This window comes from Dysidea avara, chromosome 10 (genome assembly GCF_963678975.1).
Source record: "Dysidea avara chromosome 10, odDysAvar1.4, whole genome shotgun sequence".
NCBI classification, from domain to species: Eukaryota; Metazoa; Porifera; class Demospongiae; order Dictyoceratida; family Dysideidae; genus Dysidea; species Dysidea avara.
The window spans coordinates 4555703-4575042 of NC_089281.1; the positions used below are offsets into that span (position 1 = coordinate 4555703).

Here is a 19340-nt window from a genome sequence, read left to right on the forward strand (position 1 = left end):
AGCATAACTCAACAACAGCTATAGCTAGAGGACCTTTTCGTACTGTTCTTCATTTGTAGTGGTGTGTAGGAGGCTGAACATAATGTAGCTGAAATGAAGTGTAATGGCAACTTGCACACGTTCAGACACAAAATTAATTTTATGATACATGTATATGTCTAATGCCATTCTTTCTTTTGATGTGGTATGCCGGGTTCACCAGTTATAATTATGCTAACAAACAAGTATAAGCCGAATCCCATTATTTGTTATGAACTACATGTACATTTTGTAGGAAATTTGATACACTTGAATAGTCTCACTACTATGCTCATTATAGAAATATGTGTACAAGTAATTATTGTCTGCATGGTGCAAATAGATCAAGTCTTGTTGTGTACATCATATCTGTGTGTAGAGCTTTATACAAGTAGGCTAGCTCTACACAATACAATGCACTCTTAAATGTAATGAACTATACATTATCATATGTATATTAGTGACTGATGAACTGTTAGTTATTATACAGGGGCAGTGTTATCATATGGGCAGTAGGGATCATGAAGGTTTGTACTTTCCTGCTATGAAATGTCAATCAACAACTAGCATCACCTTTCCTTCACGACAATTTGACAGTATTGGTTAGGTGTTGTAAGCAAGCCTGAAATGAAGTTTCTATGGAATTTTAAACATTATTTTCCTTTTAGCTGAATTGACTAATTGTAACTCACTGTTACCTCTGGCCAAGCATAACTTGACTATAATGCTACCGGCTTGGTTTCTTCTTGTGCTGTTTGACATTGCTTAGGCTCAAAATGTGCCTTTTCATTTATGTCTGTGCAGCTACAATGAACTTACTGTGTTCCATTTCTTTCTCCATGCACTACCATGTAGGTGTTGTTATAGGTAGCATGTCAGTTTTCTTGTGGTGGTTATCACAATTAAATAAATATTGTGGATTGATTGCAGAGGTACTTTCTTGTACTGTTTTGCACTGTGTGTCAAGCAGAACGTAGCTGAAGAAACAAGCCACTCAGTAAGTGACAGTTAAGTTGGAGTGCATGCTCTTTCAGATACACAATTAATTTATGATATGTTGTAGGGCTGTGTGACAATGAGAAAACCTAAATCTTGATAAGTTCTGATACCAAAACAACCATTATTTTTATCACGATAAACAATATTCTCACAAGAGTACCCATCTGCCTACTTTTAATATGCAATAGTCTATGGATATTTACTATTATTTGATAATAGAGAAACCATTATCATAATTAGCTTTATCATGATAATGACATAGGTATCACGATAATAGATAATATTGCATTATTGGTATTATTGCACAGCCCTAATATATATCTTTTGATGCGATAGAACATCAGTGCAGAAGATACAGTAAAACTATCAATAGCCCTACGTTAGTTGACCTACCTGACATGACCACCACATCACAAAGTGATCTCACTAAAGAGGTATCCACTAAGTGAGGTTTAGTGTATGAAAATTACATAGCTTTATTATGATGAATATAAACCATTCATACACAGTACTAAATCTATTGTGTTCACAGATAGTTAAAAGTCAATTGATCATCTAAACCTAACAACAGTCATTCTTCTGGTTTGATCTGTTTTGAGTCGCACAGACTGATTATTTTTAATGTGATTATATACTTGCTGCATCAAACTTGATTGCAAGTTGCTGCAGTTAAGATGGTACTCCAGTCCCATCAACCCAACTTTCTGAAGTGAATTAATCAGCAGCTCGTGTTTGAAATCACTGATCAACAATCAAAATGTGAACACTTTCTTCAGTAGCAAACAAATCAATAGTGACTTTCTATTGTGGTGCAAAGTTGTAGGTATACTAGTATGTGTAAATATTTAGTTAAGCCTTTAGTACAGTCAGCAACAAAGTTAAAAATATGATTATATAGTTATCATCTTTGTCTAGTATGGTATTGTCCTAGCCTACAGTCCATCATTGGGAGCCTAGCCAACTTGGTGACCAAACACTCACAATGAACTTATTGACTACTAATGCAGTATACAGTCAGACCAACTACTTTTTGATCTGAATTCAATTCTAAATCTTGCACTTAATCTCAGTTATCTGGAAATGTACTTTAGTTATACCTAGAAACACACATATGTAGACCACATTAGTGTAAATGACATGTGGCTTTGAGTTCAAGTTACTATTTGACACCAAAACTTTTAGATAATTATACTTGCAGGCTGCAGCTGAACATCACTCAGTGTTGTAAAATAATTAAGTAGGGTGAACTAATGTGATTCAGAAGATTGAGAAGAGAATATTTTCTAACATTTAGCAGAAATCATTTTAACCACAATCTAAGTAATGATTATTATGATGTAAATAAACCAGCATGCATCCAGGTGATAAGGTATATATTAACTAAAAACTTAAACGTTCATCATAATTAATTTTATACTTATGGTAAAGAAATGAATCATACATGATGAAAATGAAAACTAAATTGTGGCTGCTTGACTGTCACTCATCATACAGTATGATAGTACTGTATAGTAGGGACCACAAAGGTTTGGGCATGGCCCATGAAAAAACATCACCCAAAAACCAGCCTCACTTTTCCCTAACAACAATGAAACAGGTAAAACTAAGCCCAAACAAGCCTTCAGATCAACCCAAAGTGCTTTCAACAAGTTGCTATAAAATTTTATTAAACGGAATTTTCTAGTGATTGATTAACTAAGTAAATGACTGATGTCTTCATGTAGACAAGCTTAACTCAATAATGGCTAAAGCTACAGACTTGATTGTTCACTGTTCAACGTTGCTTCCACTCTTCATGCATATAAATTGCTTTATTTATTTACCATCCCTAGGAACTTGAATAGGTCACTAAATTCTAAACTACGTATTAGCTAGCTATAGACCAGTAAACATAAAATTAATGGTATAATAGTGAGACAACTGTTCAGGTCAGCACAAAAAGTGATGTGTATAAAAAATGGCCCGGCTAGGATCATCACCCTCTAATCCCTGTAAGTTCAGTAAACTTTAGTACAGTTTGGATCAAATACATACTACAACATGACATAATGTAATAACATATACAAACTATCTACAACTATTTGCATTGTCCAGTCAATCTATAAAGTCTTTGTTTAGTCATTTCACTCAGCAAGGTTGAACTTGACTGCAAGATACTTCAGAACAGCTGGTGTACCATGGCCAGAACCCATGGACCAATCAAACTTGGCTGTTGTGATGTTGGAAATACGTAGCCCAGACTTATAATCATGAAACTGTTTACCATCAAGTAAAATTTTAATGTAATCATCTTTAGCAATGAATGTAACAGTGACATCTTCCCTTCCTTTAAAATCATATCCATCAACTCTTTGTGGTTTCTCCCCTCGTTGATATGGCCATTTTCCATCTATTTGTGATGAAATTACCACTTCTCTTTCATCAAAGCGAGGATTGAAGTGAAGAATGATATCTTCCTTATCATTGTACAAGTCTATTTTCACCCTTCCTTCCTTGGGGTTGGTGTAGGCTGCCTCTATACCTCTGCCAGTTTGGAAGTTGGTAAAGCTAATACTGTTTTCCATTTGTAACTCGTATATCTGTCAGTAGTGATGCTATCCACAGAGTAGTTCATATACTCTATATAAAAACAGTCTCCTTTTATACACAACAAACTGTGTAGAGAGTTTCATGAGGTGACTGATTCTTGGGAGTGTGTATTTTTTGCAGCTGTCAGATGAGATTTCCATTGCATAGTATTGAGACTATTCAAGTGTATCAAATTTCCTAGAAAATGTACATGTAGTACATAACAAATAATGGAATCCAGCTTATACTTGTTTGTTAACATAATTATAATTGGTGAACTTGGGATACCACATCAAAAGAAAGAATGTCATTATATCTATGTGTGTGCTTCATCAACTACTGAAAAGAGAAGTCACCATTACACTGTTCAACCTGCCACACACCATTACAAATGAAGAACAGTACAAGAAGCACCTTCGTCTTTTGGGCTTAATTAATACTGCCAAGGTGCTGTGAAGATATTGCGAGGCCAGTTTCTGGTCAATGTATTTTGTGAGAAAGTGCAACTCCCCCTGATCCTTATAATATGCAGCTGTATGACAATACTTCAACTACAACATAACTACTACAACACGATAAACACTTAAGAACATATAAAGGTGTAGGCATATTGAAATCTATGCAGCTGGGGTAGTGATTTTTGTGTTAGAGATGTTTTATTATATAATAAATATATATATATGATACTTCTTTGGGTGATGTTGGACTCGCCAAATTTGATCGGCAAGTGATAGCTAAGGCTCCTCCACCATGATTGGATGCCACTTAGTTCTTATATGTACAATGGAGACACATTGACAAATTTTCGTTTATCTGCTATTATACGCTACATGTGTGTTGCTAAATATTCTGGAATTTTGTATAAATGCGACAATGCAGTCATAAACTATAGTCCAGAGACAGTTATAATACTTTTCAAATCTCAGTGAAAATGTCAGACAACCTAAACCATTACCTGACATTGATATGCTACTGTTTTACACAATTCGTCATAATAGGAAAATCCTTACAATACATTGATAGAATAGAGTGACTCAACCTATAATAATGTAATCATTGTTGCCTAATTGCGTTTGCTATTATTGACAATGCTTCACTATAAAAACTCTACAACTTCCTTCTATTTTGATCTGACATTTTGTCAGGCAGGTTCCATTATGGTCAGCCATGCATGATATTTGCCTGACAAATGGCCTATGTCAGGCAGTAATAATTGACTCTGAACTATACTGGTGTAGACCGTGTATAGTGTTCTATATTTGAAGTGTTTTCAGTGTGAAATACGAGCAGTGTCAGCAATAAAGATGTAGAGGGGCAGTCAGCAATGTTATGTTTTATCATACAGCATGATGGTAATGATGTACTGACCAGCAGTCAAAATGTGAACACTTTCTTCAGTAGCAATCAAATCAATAGTGACTTTCTATTGTGGTGCAAAGTTATAGGTATACTAGTATGTGTAAATATTTAGTTAAGCCTTTAGTACAGTCAGCAACAAAGTTAAAAATATGATTATATAGTTGTCATCTTTGTCTAGTATGGTATTGTCCTAACCTACAGTCCATCATTGGGAGCCTAGCCAACTTGGTGACCAAACACTCACAATGAACTTATTGACTACTAATGCAGTATACAGTCAGACCAACCATTTTTTGATCTGAATTCAATTCTAATTAAATCTTGCACTTAATCTCAGTTATCTGGAAATGTACTTTAGTTATACCCAGAAACACACATATGTAGACCACACCGACCACATCAGTGTAATTGACACCAGAGCTTTTAGATATACTTGTAAGCTGCAGGCTGAACATCACTGTTGTAAAATAATTATAAGTAGGGTGAACTAATGAGTAGCTAAGATTGCATGCCAATATAATTGCCCGATTTCTTTTGCAAGTAATACGTATGTGATAAGAAGACCGAGAAGAGAATATTTTCTAACATTTAGTAGAAATCAGTAAAAATTTACAAACACACACTAAGTAATGATTATTATGATGTAAATAAACCAGCATGCATCCAGGTAATAAGGTATATATTAACTAAAAACTTAAACGTTCATCATAATTAATTTTATACTTATGGTAAAGAAATGAAATTATATATGATGAAAATGAAAACAAAATTGTGGCTGCTTGACTGTCACTCATCATACAGTATGATAGTACTGTATAGTAGGGACCACAAAGGTTTGGGCATGGCCCATGAAAAAACATCACCCAAAAACCAGCCTCACTTTTCTCTGAAAACGATGACTTACCAGTGTCCTCCTTTGTGTCTCATTCATCTTTGCTTACAGAGAAAGGTGCCAATTTGGTGGGAGTGTGTAATGGCTTTCCTTCATAATGGAAATCATCCAGAGTGGCTACTTTGATTGCAGCGGTGCTTTTCAAACAGTTCTTGATTCGTAATACTGTGTAACGGGTTGAACATAGCCAACAACAAAGACTTCACTTTTCAGATGATAATTGATAGCTGGGGCATTTGTTTCTTTTGATGCAGTATGCGTGGATTCACCAGTCATAATAATTTTATTTTACAAAAAAGTTAACAGACAAGTACGCAAAAATTGGAATTTTCAATGGTCCCTACTCAAGTTGAAAAGTCCAATTTTTTGTGTACTTGTTTGTTCTACAGCACAGGAAGTAGTCAAAATACCTTTTGACTACTTCCTGTATACCCTAGAACAAATTAATGATTCAGTGAAAAGTACACAAAAAATTTTGGAATTTTCATAACAATCACACATATATACTCTAACTTGCTTGTACACATAAAGGTACCACTCTTCATGCATATAAGTTATAGTTATATCCCGCTACGAGGGTGATACCATTGTTATTACACGAGTCTGAGGCGAAGCCGAGGACGAGTGTAATAACAATGATATCATCCGAGTATACGGGATATAACTATTTTATATTCCAGTGCGCGGGAGTGCGCAGAAGTTTACGGATAGTAAATTAAGTTCCGGTTTGAGTTCCTGTCACTGTGCTCAAGATTTCGTCCGAATTGTGTGGAGATTCTACTTCGTATCTACAAGAGAGACCTTACATACTGCCTACAAATTGTAGCAGAGGGCGGTGTTATGAAGCAGCGGTTCCAGGTACGATTCGCCTTCGTCAGAAATTGGTATGGTAGTGTCGCGTGGTGTCACGTGGTGTCGCGTGGTGTGCAAGAGAAAAATAAAGACCAACAAATGGCTACCATAGTCCGAGATAGAACGATGAAGCTAGAGGAAGTTAGTTCTTCACCATAGTGACTGTTGGGAGTGATTGCTGGAGCGAAAATCGTCACGGACTATTCTTGACATTTGTTAAACTATCGTATTGGTAACTTGTAGTGTTATTGTGTAAAGGATTAACAGTTTTCTTGTAAGATTTAGCTAGTTTTAAGTGCTGTATTGGTGTGTTTTGTATCAGTATTTTCTTATTTGGCTCTTTGTTCCATTGGTAAACAATGCCATTCGCGGTTATTATGATGTCATGAAAGAGACTGAGTGGCTCCGCAACAGGATGATAACTAATATATCGTACAGTAGCAGCGCCGCTCTGTCTAGCTGTATGGTAGTTATAACACAGCGCATCGCTTTGATACTCCCACGCACTACTCCCTCATTTGTGGCATCTCTTATCCTGTTTAGAAGTGTCCACGTATATGGTCTGATAGAAATTAAACATTTATTGTTTAAAAACAAAATTACATATACAAGTGTGGAACGTCTACATATACAGCATATCATACACACATGTATATATGTACTATTCCATTTGTGTCAATTATTTATTAACAGGATCCTGAGGTGTTATGGCTGGGTGATGTGTGGAGGGAGATACTGTTCTCAGTAGTGTTAGCAATCTTAATGATACTGTGTCGACCTAAAGATGAATATGGAGGGTATGTACCTCTATGTTGTATTTCTACTGTGTACTATGTTTATAGCAAACAGCTTGTATGTGCTAAAAGATGTTAACAATAATACTTTGTAGTTCCAGTTTCCTTTTGTGCTTATGCAGATTCAACGAAATAGTTTATGATTATGAAGATGAACCAGAACAAGGAGCAAATAAAAATTTTGGTAAGCAATTTATACCGTCTACACAGTAGTTAGTAAGTGAATTGTTATTTTTGACCTAAAGCCAATAGTGACTGAAATATACGTGATTTTCTGACGTCATGTCATACCCCGTGATGTACCCCTTAGAGACATACACAGGTGAATTTTGGTAGGCGGTAGACCATAGCTTAAGCCTCCAGTATTGTCAGATAGTATTGTGAGAATTGATCATGGTCAATTGATCCTTCTCACAAAATTATAAACTACAATATTTAAGGATGTTCACATCTTGTGTTTCATGTATGTGTCATGTGCAGTTGTATGCACATATTTTATAAGCATTTTGTATTCCCTCTCAGATACCATTGTAATGCGCCAACTTCCAAAAGAAACTGCCGATACTGAGAAATTCAAAGAAGTAAAAATTATGTCGCATGTTTGTAGTATATGTGTTTCATTATGTGCTCTTCTTTACCACATTTTCTGTTCTACACAATTTTTGCTTACCAGATGACTCCAATTTTTTTAACGTTTCAGAATTATGTACTGCAAAATTGATATTTATGTGGTTTATCTGTATATGTATGAATGTGTATGTACATCCTGGGGGTACATATATGTAGTTACATCATTAGGCATACAGCCTAACAAGTCCCTGCTAAAGTATATACATTAATAGATAGTTTGCGTATATGTATGCATGACCCATGTACTATAATATTGTTATTTTCATTTGTTATAGACCCCTGAAGAGAACATGTGATGATACTTCAGTTCAAGCAATGCCATAAAGTCATAGGAACTTGTAACCAAGAACAATTTTCAAATTTGCTGTTAAACAGTATAATGAGATTACATGATCAACTGGCGGATCTCTCATACTGCACAGAGCACACTTGAAATGATGAATATAGATATAATGATATAATTAAACCCAACAGTGCTTTCAGAATGTGACCCAAAATGCTTCCTATAAATTATGTTTTTTAAAATTTATTTCTGTTGACTGACTAACTTACCAATGCCTTCAGACAAGCATAACTCAACAACAGCTATAGCTAGAGGACCTTTTCGTACTGTTCTTCATTTGTAGTGGTGTGTAGGAGGCTGAACATATGTAGCTGAAAATGAAGTGTAATGGCAACTTGCACACGTTCAGACACAAAATTAATTTTATGATACATGTATATGTCTAATGCCATTCTTTCTTTTGATGTGGTATGCCGGGTTCACCAGTTATAATTATGCTAACAAACAAGTATAAGCCGAATCCCATTATTTGTTATGTACTACATGTACATTTTGTAGGAAATTTGATACACTTGAATAGTCTCACTACTATACTCATTATAGAAATATGTGTACAAGTAATTATTGTCTGCATGGTGCAAATAGATCAAGTCATGTTGTGTACATCATATCTGTGTGTAGAGCTTTATACAAGTAGGCTAGCTCTACACAATACAATGCACTCTTAAATGTAATGAACTATACATTATCATATGTATATTAGTGACTGATGAACTGTTAGTTATTATACAGGGGCAGTGTTATCATATGGGCAGTAGGGATCATGAAGGTTTGCACTTTCCTGCCATGAAATGTCAATCAACGACTAGCATCACCTTTCCTTCACAACAATTTGACAGTATTGGTTAGGTGTTGTAAGCGAGCCTGAAATGAAGTTTCTATGAAATTTTAAACATTATTTTCCTTTTAGCTGAATTGACTAATTGTAACTCACTGTTACCTCTGGCCAAGCATAACTTGACTATAATGCTACAGGCTTGGTTTCTTCTTGTGCTGTTTGACATTGCTTAGGCTCAAAATGTGCCTTTTCATTTACCTCTGTGCAGCTACAATGAACTTACTGTGTTCCATTTCTTTCTCCATGCACTACCGTGTAGGTGTTGTTATTGGTAGCATGTCAGTTTTCTTGTGGTGGTTATCACAATTAAATATATATTGTGGATTGATTGCAGAGGTACTTTCTTGTACTGTTTTGCACTGTGTGTCAAGCAGAACGTAGCTGAAGAAACAAGCCATTCAGTAAGTGACAGTTAAGTTGGAGTGCATGCTTTTTCAGATACACAATTAATTTATGATATGTTTTAGGGCTGTGTGACAATGAGAAAACCTAAATCTCGATAAGTTCTGATAACAAAAAAACCATTATTTTTATCACGATAAACAATATTCTCACAAGAGTACCCATCTGCCTACTTTTAATATACAATAGTCTATGGATATAATTTTATTATTTGATAATAGAGAAACCATTATCATAATTAACTTTATCACGATAATGACATAGGTATCACGATAATAGATAATATTGCATTATTGGTATTATCGCACAGCCCTAATATGTTTAACACATTCTATATCCTTTGATGCGATAGAACATCAATGCAGAAGAATACAGTAAAACTATCAATAGCCTTACGTTAGTTGACCTACCTGACATGACCACCACATCACAAAGTGATCTCACTATAGAGGTATCCACTAAGTGAGATTTAGTGTATGAAAATTACATAGCTTTTATTATGATGAATGTAAAGTTCTATAAACCATTCATACACAATACTAAATCTATTGTGTTCACAGATAGTTAAAAGTCAATTGATCATCTAAACCTAACAACAGTCATTCTGCTGGTTTGATCTGTTTTGAGTCACACAGACTGATTATTTTTAATGTGATTATATACTTGCTGCATCAAACTTGATTGCAAGTTGCTGCAGTTAAGATGGTACTCCAGTCCCATCAATCCAACTTTCTGAAGTGAATTAATCAGCAGCTCGTATTTGAAATCACTGATCAATAATCAAAATGTGAACACTTTCTTCAGTAGCAAACAAATCAATAGTGACTTTCTATTGTGGTGCAAAGTTGTAGGTACTAGTATGTGTAAATATTTAGTTAAGCCTTTAGTACAGTCAGCAACAAAGTTAAAAATATGATTATATAGTTGTCATCTTTGTCTAGTATAATATTATCCTAACCTACAGTCCATCATTGGGAGCCTAGCCAACTTGGTGACCAAACACTCACAATGAACTTATTGACTACTAATGTAGTATACAGTCAGACCAACTACTTTTTGATCTGAATTCAATTCTAAATCTTACACTTAATCTCAGTTATCTGGAAATGTACTTTAGCTATACCTAGAAACACACATATGTAGACCACATTAGTGTAAATGACATGTGGCTTTGAGTTCAAGTTACTATTTGACACCAGAACGTTTAGATAATTATACTTGCAGGCTGCAGGCTGAACATCACTGTTGTAAAATAATTAAATAGGGTGAACTAATGAGTAGCTAAGATAGCCAATAAACTTTTGCAAGTATTACGTATGTGATTCAGAAGATTGAGAAGAGAATATTTTCTAACATTTAGCAGAAATCATTTTAACCACAATCTAAGTTATGATTATTATGATGTAAATAAACCAGCATGCATCCAGGTGATAAGGTATATATTAACTAAAAACTTAAACGTTCATCATAATTAATTTTATACTTATGGTAAAGAAATGAATTATACATGATGAAAATGAAAACTAAATTGTGGCTGCTTGACTGTCACTCATCATACAGTATGATAGTACTGTATAGTAGGCACCACAAAGGTTTGGGCATGGCCCATGAAAAAACATCATCCAAAAACCAGCCTCACTTTACCCTGACAACAATGAAGCAGGTAAAACTAAGCCCAAACAAGCCTTCAGATCAACCCAAAGTGCTTTCAACAAGATGCTATGAAATTTTATTAAACGGAATTTTCTAGTGACTGACTAAGTAAATGACTGATGTCTTCATGTAGACAAGCTTAACTCAATAATGGCTAAAGCTACAGACTTGATTGTTCACTGTTCAATGTTGCTTCAGCTGATATGTGCCTTTTGGCATACCACAGTACATACAATGTATTCTTCATGGACTTACCAGTGTCCTCCTTTGTGTCTCATTCATCTTTGCTTACAGAGAAAGGTGCCAATTTGGTGGTAGTGTGTAATGGCTTCCGTTCATAATGGAAATCATCCAAAGTGGCTACTTTGATTGCAGCAGTGCTTTTCAAATAGTTCTTGATTTGTAATGCTTTGTAACGGGTTGAACATAGCCAACAACAAAGACTTCACTTTTCAGACGATAATTAGCTGGGGTATTTGTTTCTTTTGATGTGGTATGTGTGGGTTCACCAGTCATAATAATTATATTTTACAAAAAAAGTTAACATACAAGTACACAAGAAAAAATTAGAATTTTCAATGGTCCCTTACTCAAGTTGAAAAGTCCAAATTTTTATTGTGTACTTGTTTGTTATGCAGTAGTCAAAATACTCTTTGACTACTTCCTGTATACCCTAGAACAAACTAATGATTGACAAGTACACAAAAAATTTGGAATTTTCATAACAATCACACATACTTTAACTTGCTTGTACACATATAAGGTACCACTCTTCATGCATATAAATTGCTTTATTTATTTACCATCCCTAGGAACTTGAATAGGTCACTAAATTCTAAACTACGTATTAGCTAGCTATAGACCAGTAAACATAAAATTAATGGTATAATAGTGAGACAACTGTTCAGGTCAGCACAACAAGTGATGTGTATAAAAAATGGCCCGGCTAGGATCATCACTCTCTAATCCCTGTAAGTTCAGTAAACTTTAGTACAGTTTGGATCAAATACATACTACAACATGACATAATGTAATAACATATACAAACTATCTACAACTATTTGCATTGTCCAGTCAATCTATAAAGTCTTTGTTTAGTCATTTCACTCAGCAAGGTTGAACTTGACTGCAAGATACTTCAGAACAGCTGGTGTACCATGGCCAGAACCCATGGACCAATCAAACTTGGCTGTTGTGATGCTGGAAATACGTAGCCCAGACTTATAATCATGAAACTGTTTACCATCAAGTAAAATTTGAATGTAATCATCTTTAGCAATGAATGTAACAGTGACATCTTCCCTTCCTTTAAAATTATATCCATCAACTCTTTGTGGTTTCTCCCCTCGTTGATATGGCCATTTTCCATCTATTTGTGATGAAATTACCACTTCTCTTTCATCAAAGCGAGGATTGAAGTGAAGAATGATATCTCCCTTATCATTGTACAAGTCTATTTTCACCCTTCCTTCCTTGGGGTTGGTGTAGGCTGCCTCTATACCTCTGCCAGTTTGGAAGTTGGTAAAGCTAATACTGTTTTCCATTTGTAACTCGTATATCTGTCAATATAGTGATGCTATCCACAGAGTAGTTCATATACTCTATATAAAAACAGTCTCCTTTTATACACAACAAACTGTGTAGAGAGTTTCATGAGGTCACTGATTCTTGGAAGTGTGTATTTTTTGCAGCAGCTGTCAGATGAGATTTCCATTGCATAGTATTGAGACTATTCAAGTGTATCAAATTTCCTAGAAAATGTACATGTAGTACATAACAAATAATGGAATTCAGCTTATACTTGTTTGTTAACATAATTATAATTGGTGAACTTGGGATACCACATCAAAAGAAAGAATGTCGTTATATCTATGTGTGTGCTTCATCAACTACTGAAAAGAGAAGTCACCATTACACTGTTCAACCTGCCACACACCATTACAAATGAAGAACAGTACAAGAAGCACCTTCGTCTTTTGGGCTTAATTAATACTGCCAAGGTGCTGTGAAGATATTGTGAGGCCAGTTTCTGGTCAACGTATTTTGTGAGAAAGTGCAACTCCCCATGATCCTTATAATATGCAGCTGTATGACAATACCTCAACTACAACATAACTACTACAACACGATGTATAATTACAAAACACTTAAGAACATATAAAGGTGTAGGCATATTGAAATCTATGCAGCTGGGGTAGTGATTTTGTGTTAGAGATGTTTTACTATATAATAAATATATATATGATACTTCTTTGAGTGATGTTGGACTCGCCAAATTTGATCGGCAAGTGATAGCTAAGGCTCCTCCACCATGATTGGATGCCACTTAGTTCTTATACAATGGAGACACATTGACAAATTTTGGTTTATCTGCTATTATACGCTACATGTGTGTTGCTAAATATTCTGGAATTTTGTATAAATGCAACAATGCAGTCATAAACTATAGTCCAGAGACAGTTATAATACTTTTCAAATCTCAGTGAAAATGTCAGACAACCTAAACCATTACCTGACATTGATATGCTACTGTTTTACACAATTTGTCATAATAGGAAAATCCTTACAATATGTTGATAGAATAGAGTGACTCAACCTATAATAATGTAATCATTGTTGTCTAATTGCGTTTGCTATTATTGACAATGCTTCACTATAAAAACTCTACAACTTCCTTCTATTTTAATCTGACATTTTGTCAGGCAGGTTCCATTATGGTCAGCCATGCATGATTGCCTGACAAATGGCCTATGTCAGGCAGTAATAATTGACTCTGAACTATACTGGTGTAGACCATGTATAGTGTTCTATATTTGAAGTGTTTTCAGTGTGAAATACGAGCAGTGTCAGCAATAAAGATGTAGAGGGGCAGTCAGCAATGTTATGTTTTATCATACAGCATGATGGTAATGATGCACTGACCAGCAGTCAAAATGTGAACACTTTCTTCAGTAGCAATCAAATCAATAGTGACTTTCTATTGTGGTGCAAAGTTGTAGGTATACTAGTATGTGTAAATATTTAGTTAAGCCTTTAGTACAGTCAGCAACAAAGTTAAAAATATGATTATATAATTGTCATCTTTGTCTAGTATGGTATTGTCCTAGCCTACAGTCCATCATTGGGAGCCTAGCCAACTTGGTGACCAAACACTCACAATGAACTTATTGACTACTAATGCAGTATACAGTCAGACCAACTATTTTTTGATCTGAATTCAATTCTAATTAAATCTTGCACTTAATCTCAGTTATCTGGAAATGTACTTTAGTTATACCCAGAAACACACATATGTAGACCACACCGACCACATCAGTGTAAATGACGTTGAGTTCATGTTACTAATTGAAACCAGAGCTTTTAGATATACTTGTAAGCTGCAGGCTGAACATCACTGTTGTAAAATAATTACAAGTAGGGTGAACTAATGAGTAGCTAAGATTGCATGCCAATAAAATTGGCCGATTTCTTTTGCAAGTATTACATATGTGATAAGAAGACTGAGAAGAGAATATTTTCTAACATTTAGTAGAAATCAGTAAAAATTTACAAACACACACTAAGTAATGATTATTATGATGTAAATAAACCAGCATGCATCCAGGTGATAAGGAATATATTAACTAAAAACTTAAACGTTCATCATAATTAATTTTATACTTATGGTAAAGAAATGAAATTATAAATGAAAACAAAATTGTGGCTGCTTGACTGACACTCATCATACAGTATGATAGTACTGTATAGTGGGACCACAAAGGTTTGGGCATGGCCCATGAAAAAACATCACCCAAAAACCAGCCTCACTTTTCTCTGAAAACGATGACTTACCAGTGTCCTCCTTTGTGTCTCATTCATCTTTGCTTACAGAGAAAGGTGCCAATTTGGTGGTAGTGTGTAATGAGATTTTAAAAATCACTAATTAAGGGGCGTGGCAACTGTTTTGCTCATGATTTTCGTGAATGAAACAGCTGCCACGTTGTCTCATGAGTGAAGCAGTTGCCACGCACCTCAATTAGCAATTTTTTAAAATTTCGAGTGAAGTTGTGTGTGCGAGTGAGTGTGATGTTGCGCTTGGGCGGTACCGTATCATACACACATGCATATATGTACTATTCCATTTGTGTCAATTTTTTATTAACAGGATCCTGAGGTATTATGGCTGGGTGATGTGTGGAGAGAGATACTGTTCTCAGTAGTGTTAGCAATCTTAATGATACTGTGTCGACCTAAAGATGAATATGGAGGGTATGTACCTCTATGTTGTATTTCTACTGTGTACTATGTTTATAGCAAACAGCTTGTATGTGCTAAAAGATGCTAACAATAATACTTTGTAGTTCCAGTTTCCTTTTGTGCTTATGCAGATTCAACAAAATAGTTTATGATTATGAAGATGAACCAGAACAAGGAGCAAATAAAAAATTTGGTAAGCAATTTATACCGTCTACACAGTAGTTAGTAAATGAATTGTCATTTTTGACCTAAAGCCAATAGTGACTGAAATATACGTGATTTTCATGACGTCATGTCATACCCCGTGATGTACCCCTTAGAGACATACACAGGTGAATTTTGGTAGGCAGTAGACCATAGCTTAAGCCTCCAGTATTGTCAGATAGTATTGTGAGAATTGATCATGGTCAATTGATCCTTCTCACAAAATTATAAACTACAGTATTTAAGGATGTTCACATCTTGTGTTTCATGCATGTGTCATGTGCAGTTGTATGCACATATTTTATAAGCATTTTGTATTCCCTCTCAGATACCATTGTAATGCGCCAACTTCCAAAAGAAACTGCCGATACTGAGAAATTCAAAGAAGTAAAAATTATGTCGCATGTTTGTAGTATATGTGTTTCATTATGTGCTCTTCTTTGCCACATTTTCTGTTCTACACAATTTTTGCTTGCCAGATGACTCCAATTTTTTTAACGTTTCAGAATTATGTACTGCAAAATTGATCTTGTGTGGTTTATCTGTATATGTATGAATGCGTATGTACATCCTGGGGGTACATATATGTAGTTACATCATTAGGCATACAGCCTAACAAGTCCCTGCTAAAGTATATACATTAATAGATAGTTTGCGTATATGTATGCATGACCCATGTACTATAATATTGTTATTTTCATTTGTTATAGACCCCTGAAGAGAACATGTGATGATACTTCAGTTCAAGCAATGCCAAAAAGTCATAGGAACTTGTAACCAAGAACAATTTTCAAATTTGCTGTTAAACAGTATAATGAGATTACATGATCAACTGGTGGATCTCTCATACTGCACAGAGCACACTTGAAATGATGAATAGATATAATGATATAATTAAACCCAACAGTACTTTCAGAATGTGACCCGAAATGCTTCCTATAAATTATGTTTTTTAAAATTTATTTCTGTTGGCTGACTAACTTACCAGACAAGCATAACTCAACAACATTTATAGCTAGAGGACCTTTTCGTACTGTTCTTCATTTGTAGTGGTGTGTAGGAGGCTGAACATAATGTAGCTGAAATGAAGTGTAATGGCAACTTGCACACGTTCAGACACAAAATTAATTTTATGATACATGTATATGTCTAATGCCATTCTTTCTTTTGATGTGGTATGCCGGGTTCACCAGTTATAATTATGCTAACAAACAAGTATAAGCCGAATTCCATTATTTGTTATGAACTACATGTACATTTTGTAGGAAATTTGATACACTTGAATAGTCTCACTACTATACTCATTATAGAAACATGTGTACAAGTAATTATTGTCTACATGGTGCAAATAGATCAAGTCATGTTGTGTACATCATATCTGTGTGTAGAGCTTTATTCAAGTAGGCTAGCTCTACACAATACAATGCACTCTTAAATGTAATGAACTATACATTATCATATGTATATTAGTGACTGATGAACTGTTAGTTATTATACAGGGGCAGTGTTATCATATGGGCAGTAGGGATCATGAAGGTTTGCACTTTCCTGCCATGAAATGTCAATCAACAACTAGCATCACCTTTCCTTCACGACAATTTGACAGTATTGGTTAGGTGTTGTAAGCAAGCCTGAAATGAAGTTTCTATGGAATTTTAAACATTATTTTCCTTTTAGCTGAATTGACTAATTGTAACTCACTGTTACCTCTGGCCAAGCATAACTTGACTATAATGCTACCGGCTTGGTTTCTTCTTGTGCTGTTTGACATTGCTTAGGCTCAAAATGTGCCTTTTCATTTATGTCTGTGCAGCTACAATGAACTTACTGTGTTCCATTTCTTTCTCCATGCACTACCATGTAGGTGTTGTTATAGGTAGCATGTCAGTTTTCTTGTGGTGGTTATCACAATTAAATATATATGTGGATTGATTGCAGAGGTACTTTCTTGTACTGTTTTGCACTGTGTGTCAAGCAGAACGTAGCTGAAGAAACAAGCCACTCAGTAAGTGACAGTTAAGTTGGAGTGCATGCTCTTTCAGATACACAATTAATTTATGATATGTTGTAGGGCTGTGTGACAATGAGAAAACCAAATCTTGATAAGTTCTGATAGCAAAAAAACCATTATTTTTATCACGATAAACAATATTCTCACAAGAGTACCCATCTGCCTACTTTTAATATGCAATAGTCTATGGATATTTACTATTATTTGATAATAGAGAATCCATTATCATAATTAGCTTTATCATGATAATGACATAGGTATCACGATAATAGATAATATTGCATTATTGGTATTATTGCACAGCCCTAATATATATCTTTTGATGCGATAGAACATCAGTGCAGAAGAATACAGTAAAACTATCAATAGCCCTACATTAGTTGACCTACCTGACATGACCACCACATCACAAAGTGATCTCACTAAAGAGGTATCCACTAAGTGAGGTTTAGTGTATGAAAATTACATAGCTTTTATTATGATGAATGTAAAGTTCTATAAACCATTCATACACAGCTGTACTAAATCTATTGTGTTCACAGATAGTTAAAAGTCAATTGATCATCTAAACCTAACAACAGTCATTCTGCTGGTTTGATCTGTTTTGAGTCACACAGACTGATTATTTTTAATGTGATTATATACTTGCTGCATCAAACTTGATTGCAAGTTGCTGCAGTTAAGATGGTACTCCAGTCCCATCAACCCAACTTTCTGAAGTGAATTAATCAGCAGCTCGTGTTTGAAATCACTGATCAACAATCAAAATGTGAACACTTTCTTCAGTAGCAAACAAATCAATAGTGACTTTCTATTGTGGTGCAAAGTTGTAGGTATACTAGTATGTGTAAATATTTAGTTAAGCCTTTAGTACAGTCAGCAACAAAGTTAAAAATATGATTATATAGTTGTCATCTTTGTCTAGTATGGTATTGTCCTAACCTACAGTCCATCATTGGGAGCCTAGCCAACTTGGTGACCAAACACTCACAATGAACTTATTGACTACTAATGCAGTATACAGTCAGACCAACTACTTTTTGATCTGAATTCAATTCTAAATCTTGCACTTAATCTCAGTTATCTGGAAATGTACTTTAGTTATACCTAGAAACACACATATGTAGACCACATTAGTGTAAATGACATGTGGCTTTGAGTTCAAGTTACTATTTGACACCAGAAATTTAGATAATTATACTTGCAGGCTGAACATCACTCAGTGTTGTAAAATAATTAAGTAGGGTGAACTAATGAGTAGCTAAGATAGCCATTAAACTTTTGCAAGTATTACGTATGTGATTCAGAAGATTGAGAAGATAATATTTTCTAACATTTAGCAGAAATCATTTTAACCACAATCTAAGTAATGATTATTATGATGTAAATAAACCAGCATGCATCCAGGTGATAAGGTATATATTAACTAAAAACTTAAACGTTCATCATAATTAATTTTATACTTATGGTAAAGAAATGAATTATACATGATGAAAATGAAAACAAAATTGTGGCTGCTTGACTGTCACTCATCATACAGT

At 34.8% G+C, this 19340-nt stretch overlaps 2 protein-coding genes and 2 long non-coding RNA genes across 5 annotated transcripts; 2 read left to right on the forward strand and 2 right to left on the reverse strand.

Annotated features, from left to right (window-relative positions):
- Positions 1 to 3140: 3140 nt before the first annotated feature.
- LOC136268792 (galectin-7-like) lies at positions 3141 to 3581 on the reverse strand. The gene has a single exon (XM_066064253.1). The coding sequence runs from the start codon at positions 3579 to 3581 to the stop codon at positions 3141 to 3143; it is 441 nt and encodes a 146-aa protein (XP_065920325.1).
- A 3752-nt stretch (positions 3582 to 7333) lies between these two features.
- LOC136268053 (uncharacterized) lies at positions 7334 to 9160 on the forward strand. Its single transcript, XR_010706855.1, has 4 exons — positions 7334 to 7485; positions 7605 to 7666; positions 8005 to 8063; positions 8388 to 9160. It is a non-coding gene; the product is annotated as an uncharacterized lncRNA (long non-coding RNA).
- A 3291-nt stretch (positions 9161 to 12451) lies between these two features.
- LOC136268793 (32 kDa beta-galactoside-binding lectin-like) lies at positions 12452 to 15206 on the reverse strand. The gene is made up of 2 exons (XM_066064254.1): positions 15180 to 15206; positions 12452 to 12907 (listed from the first exon to the last, which is right to left on the reverse strand). Exons 1-2 carry the CDS (start codon positions 15204 to 15206, stop codon positions 12452 to 12454), a joined length of 483 nt encoding a protein of 160 aa, XP_065920326.1.
- Positions 15207 to 15282: 76 nt separating this feature from the next.
- On the forward strand, positions 15283 to 16750 carry LOC136268054 (uncharacterized). Of its 2 annotated transcripts, XR_010706857.1 has the most exons (5): positions 15283 to 15404; positions 15493 to 15596; positions 15716 to 15777; positions 16117 to 16175; positions 16499 to 16750. It is a non-coding gene; the product is annotated as an uncharacterized lncRNA (long non-coding RNA). The 2 variants fall into 2 exon arrangements; XR_010706856.1 differs by having other exon boundaries at positions 15283 to 15596.
- Positions 16751 to 19340: the final 2590 nt, after the last annotated feature.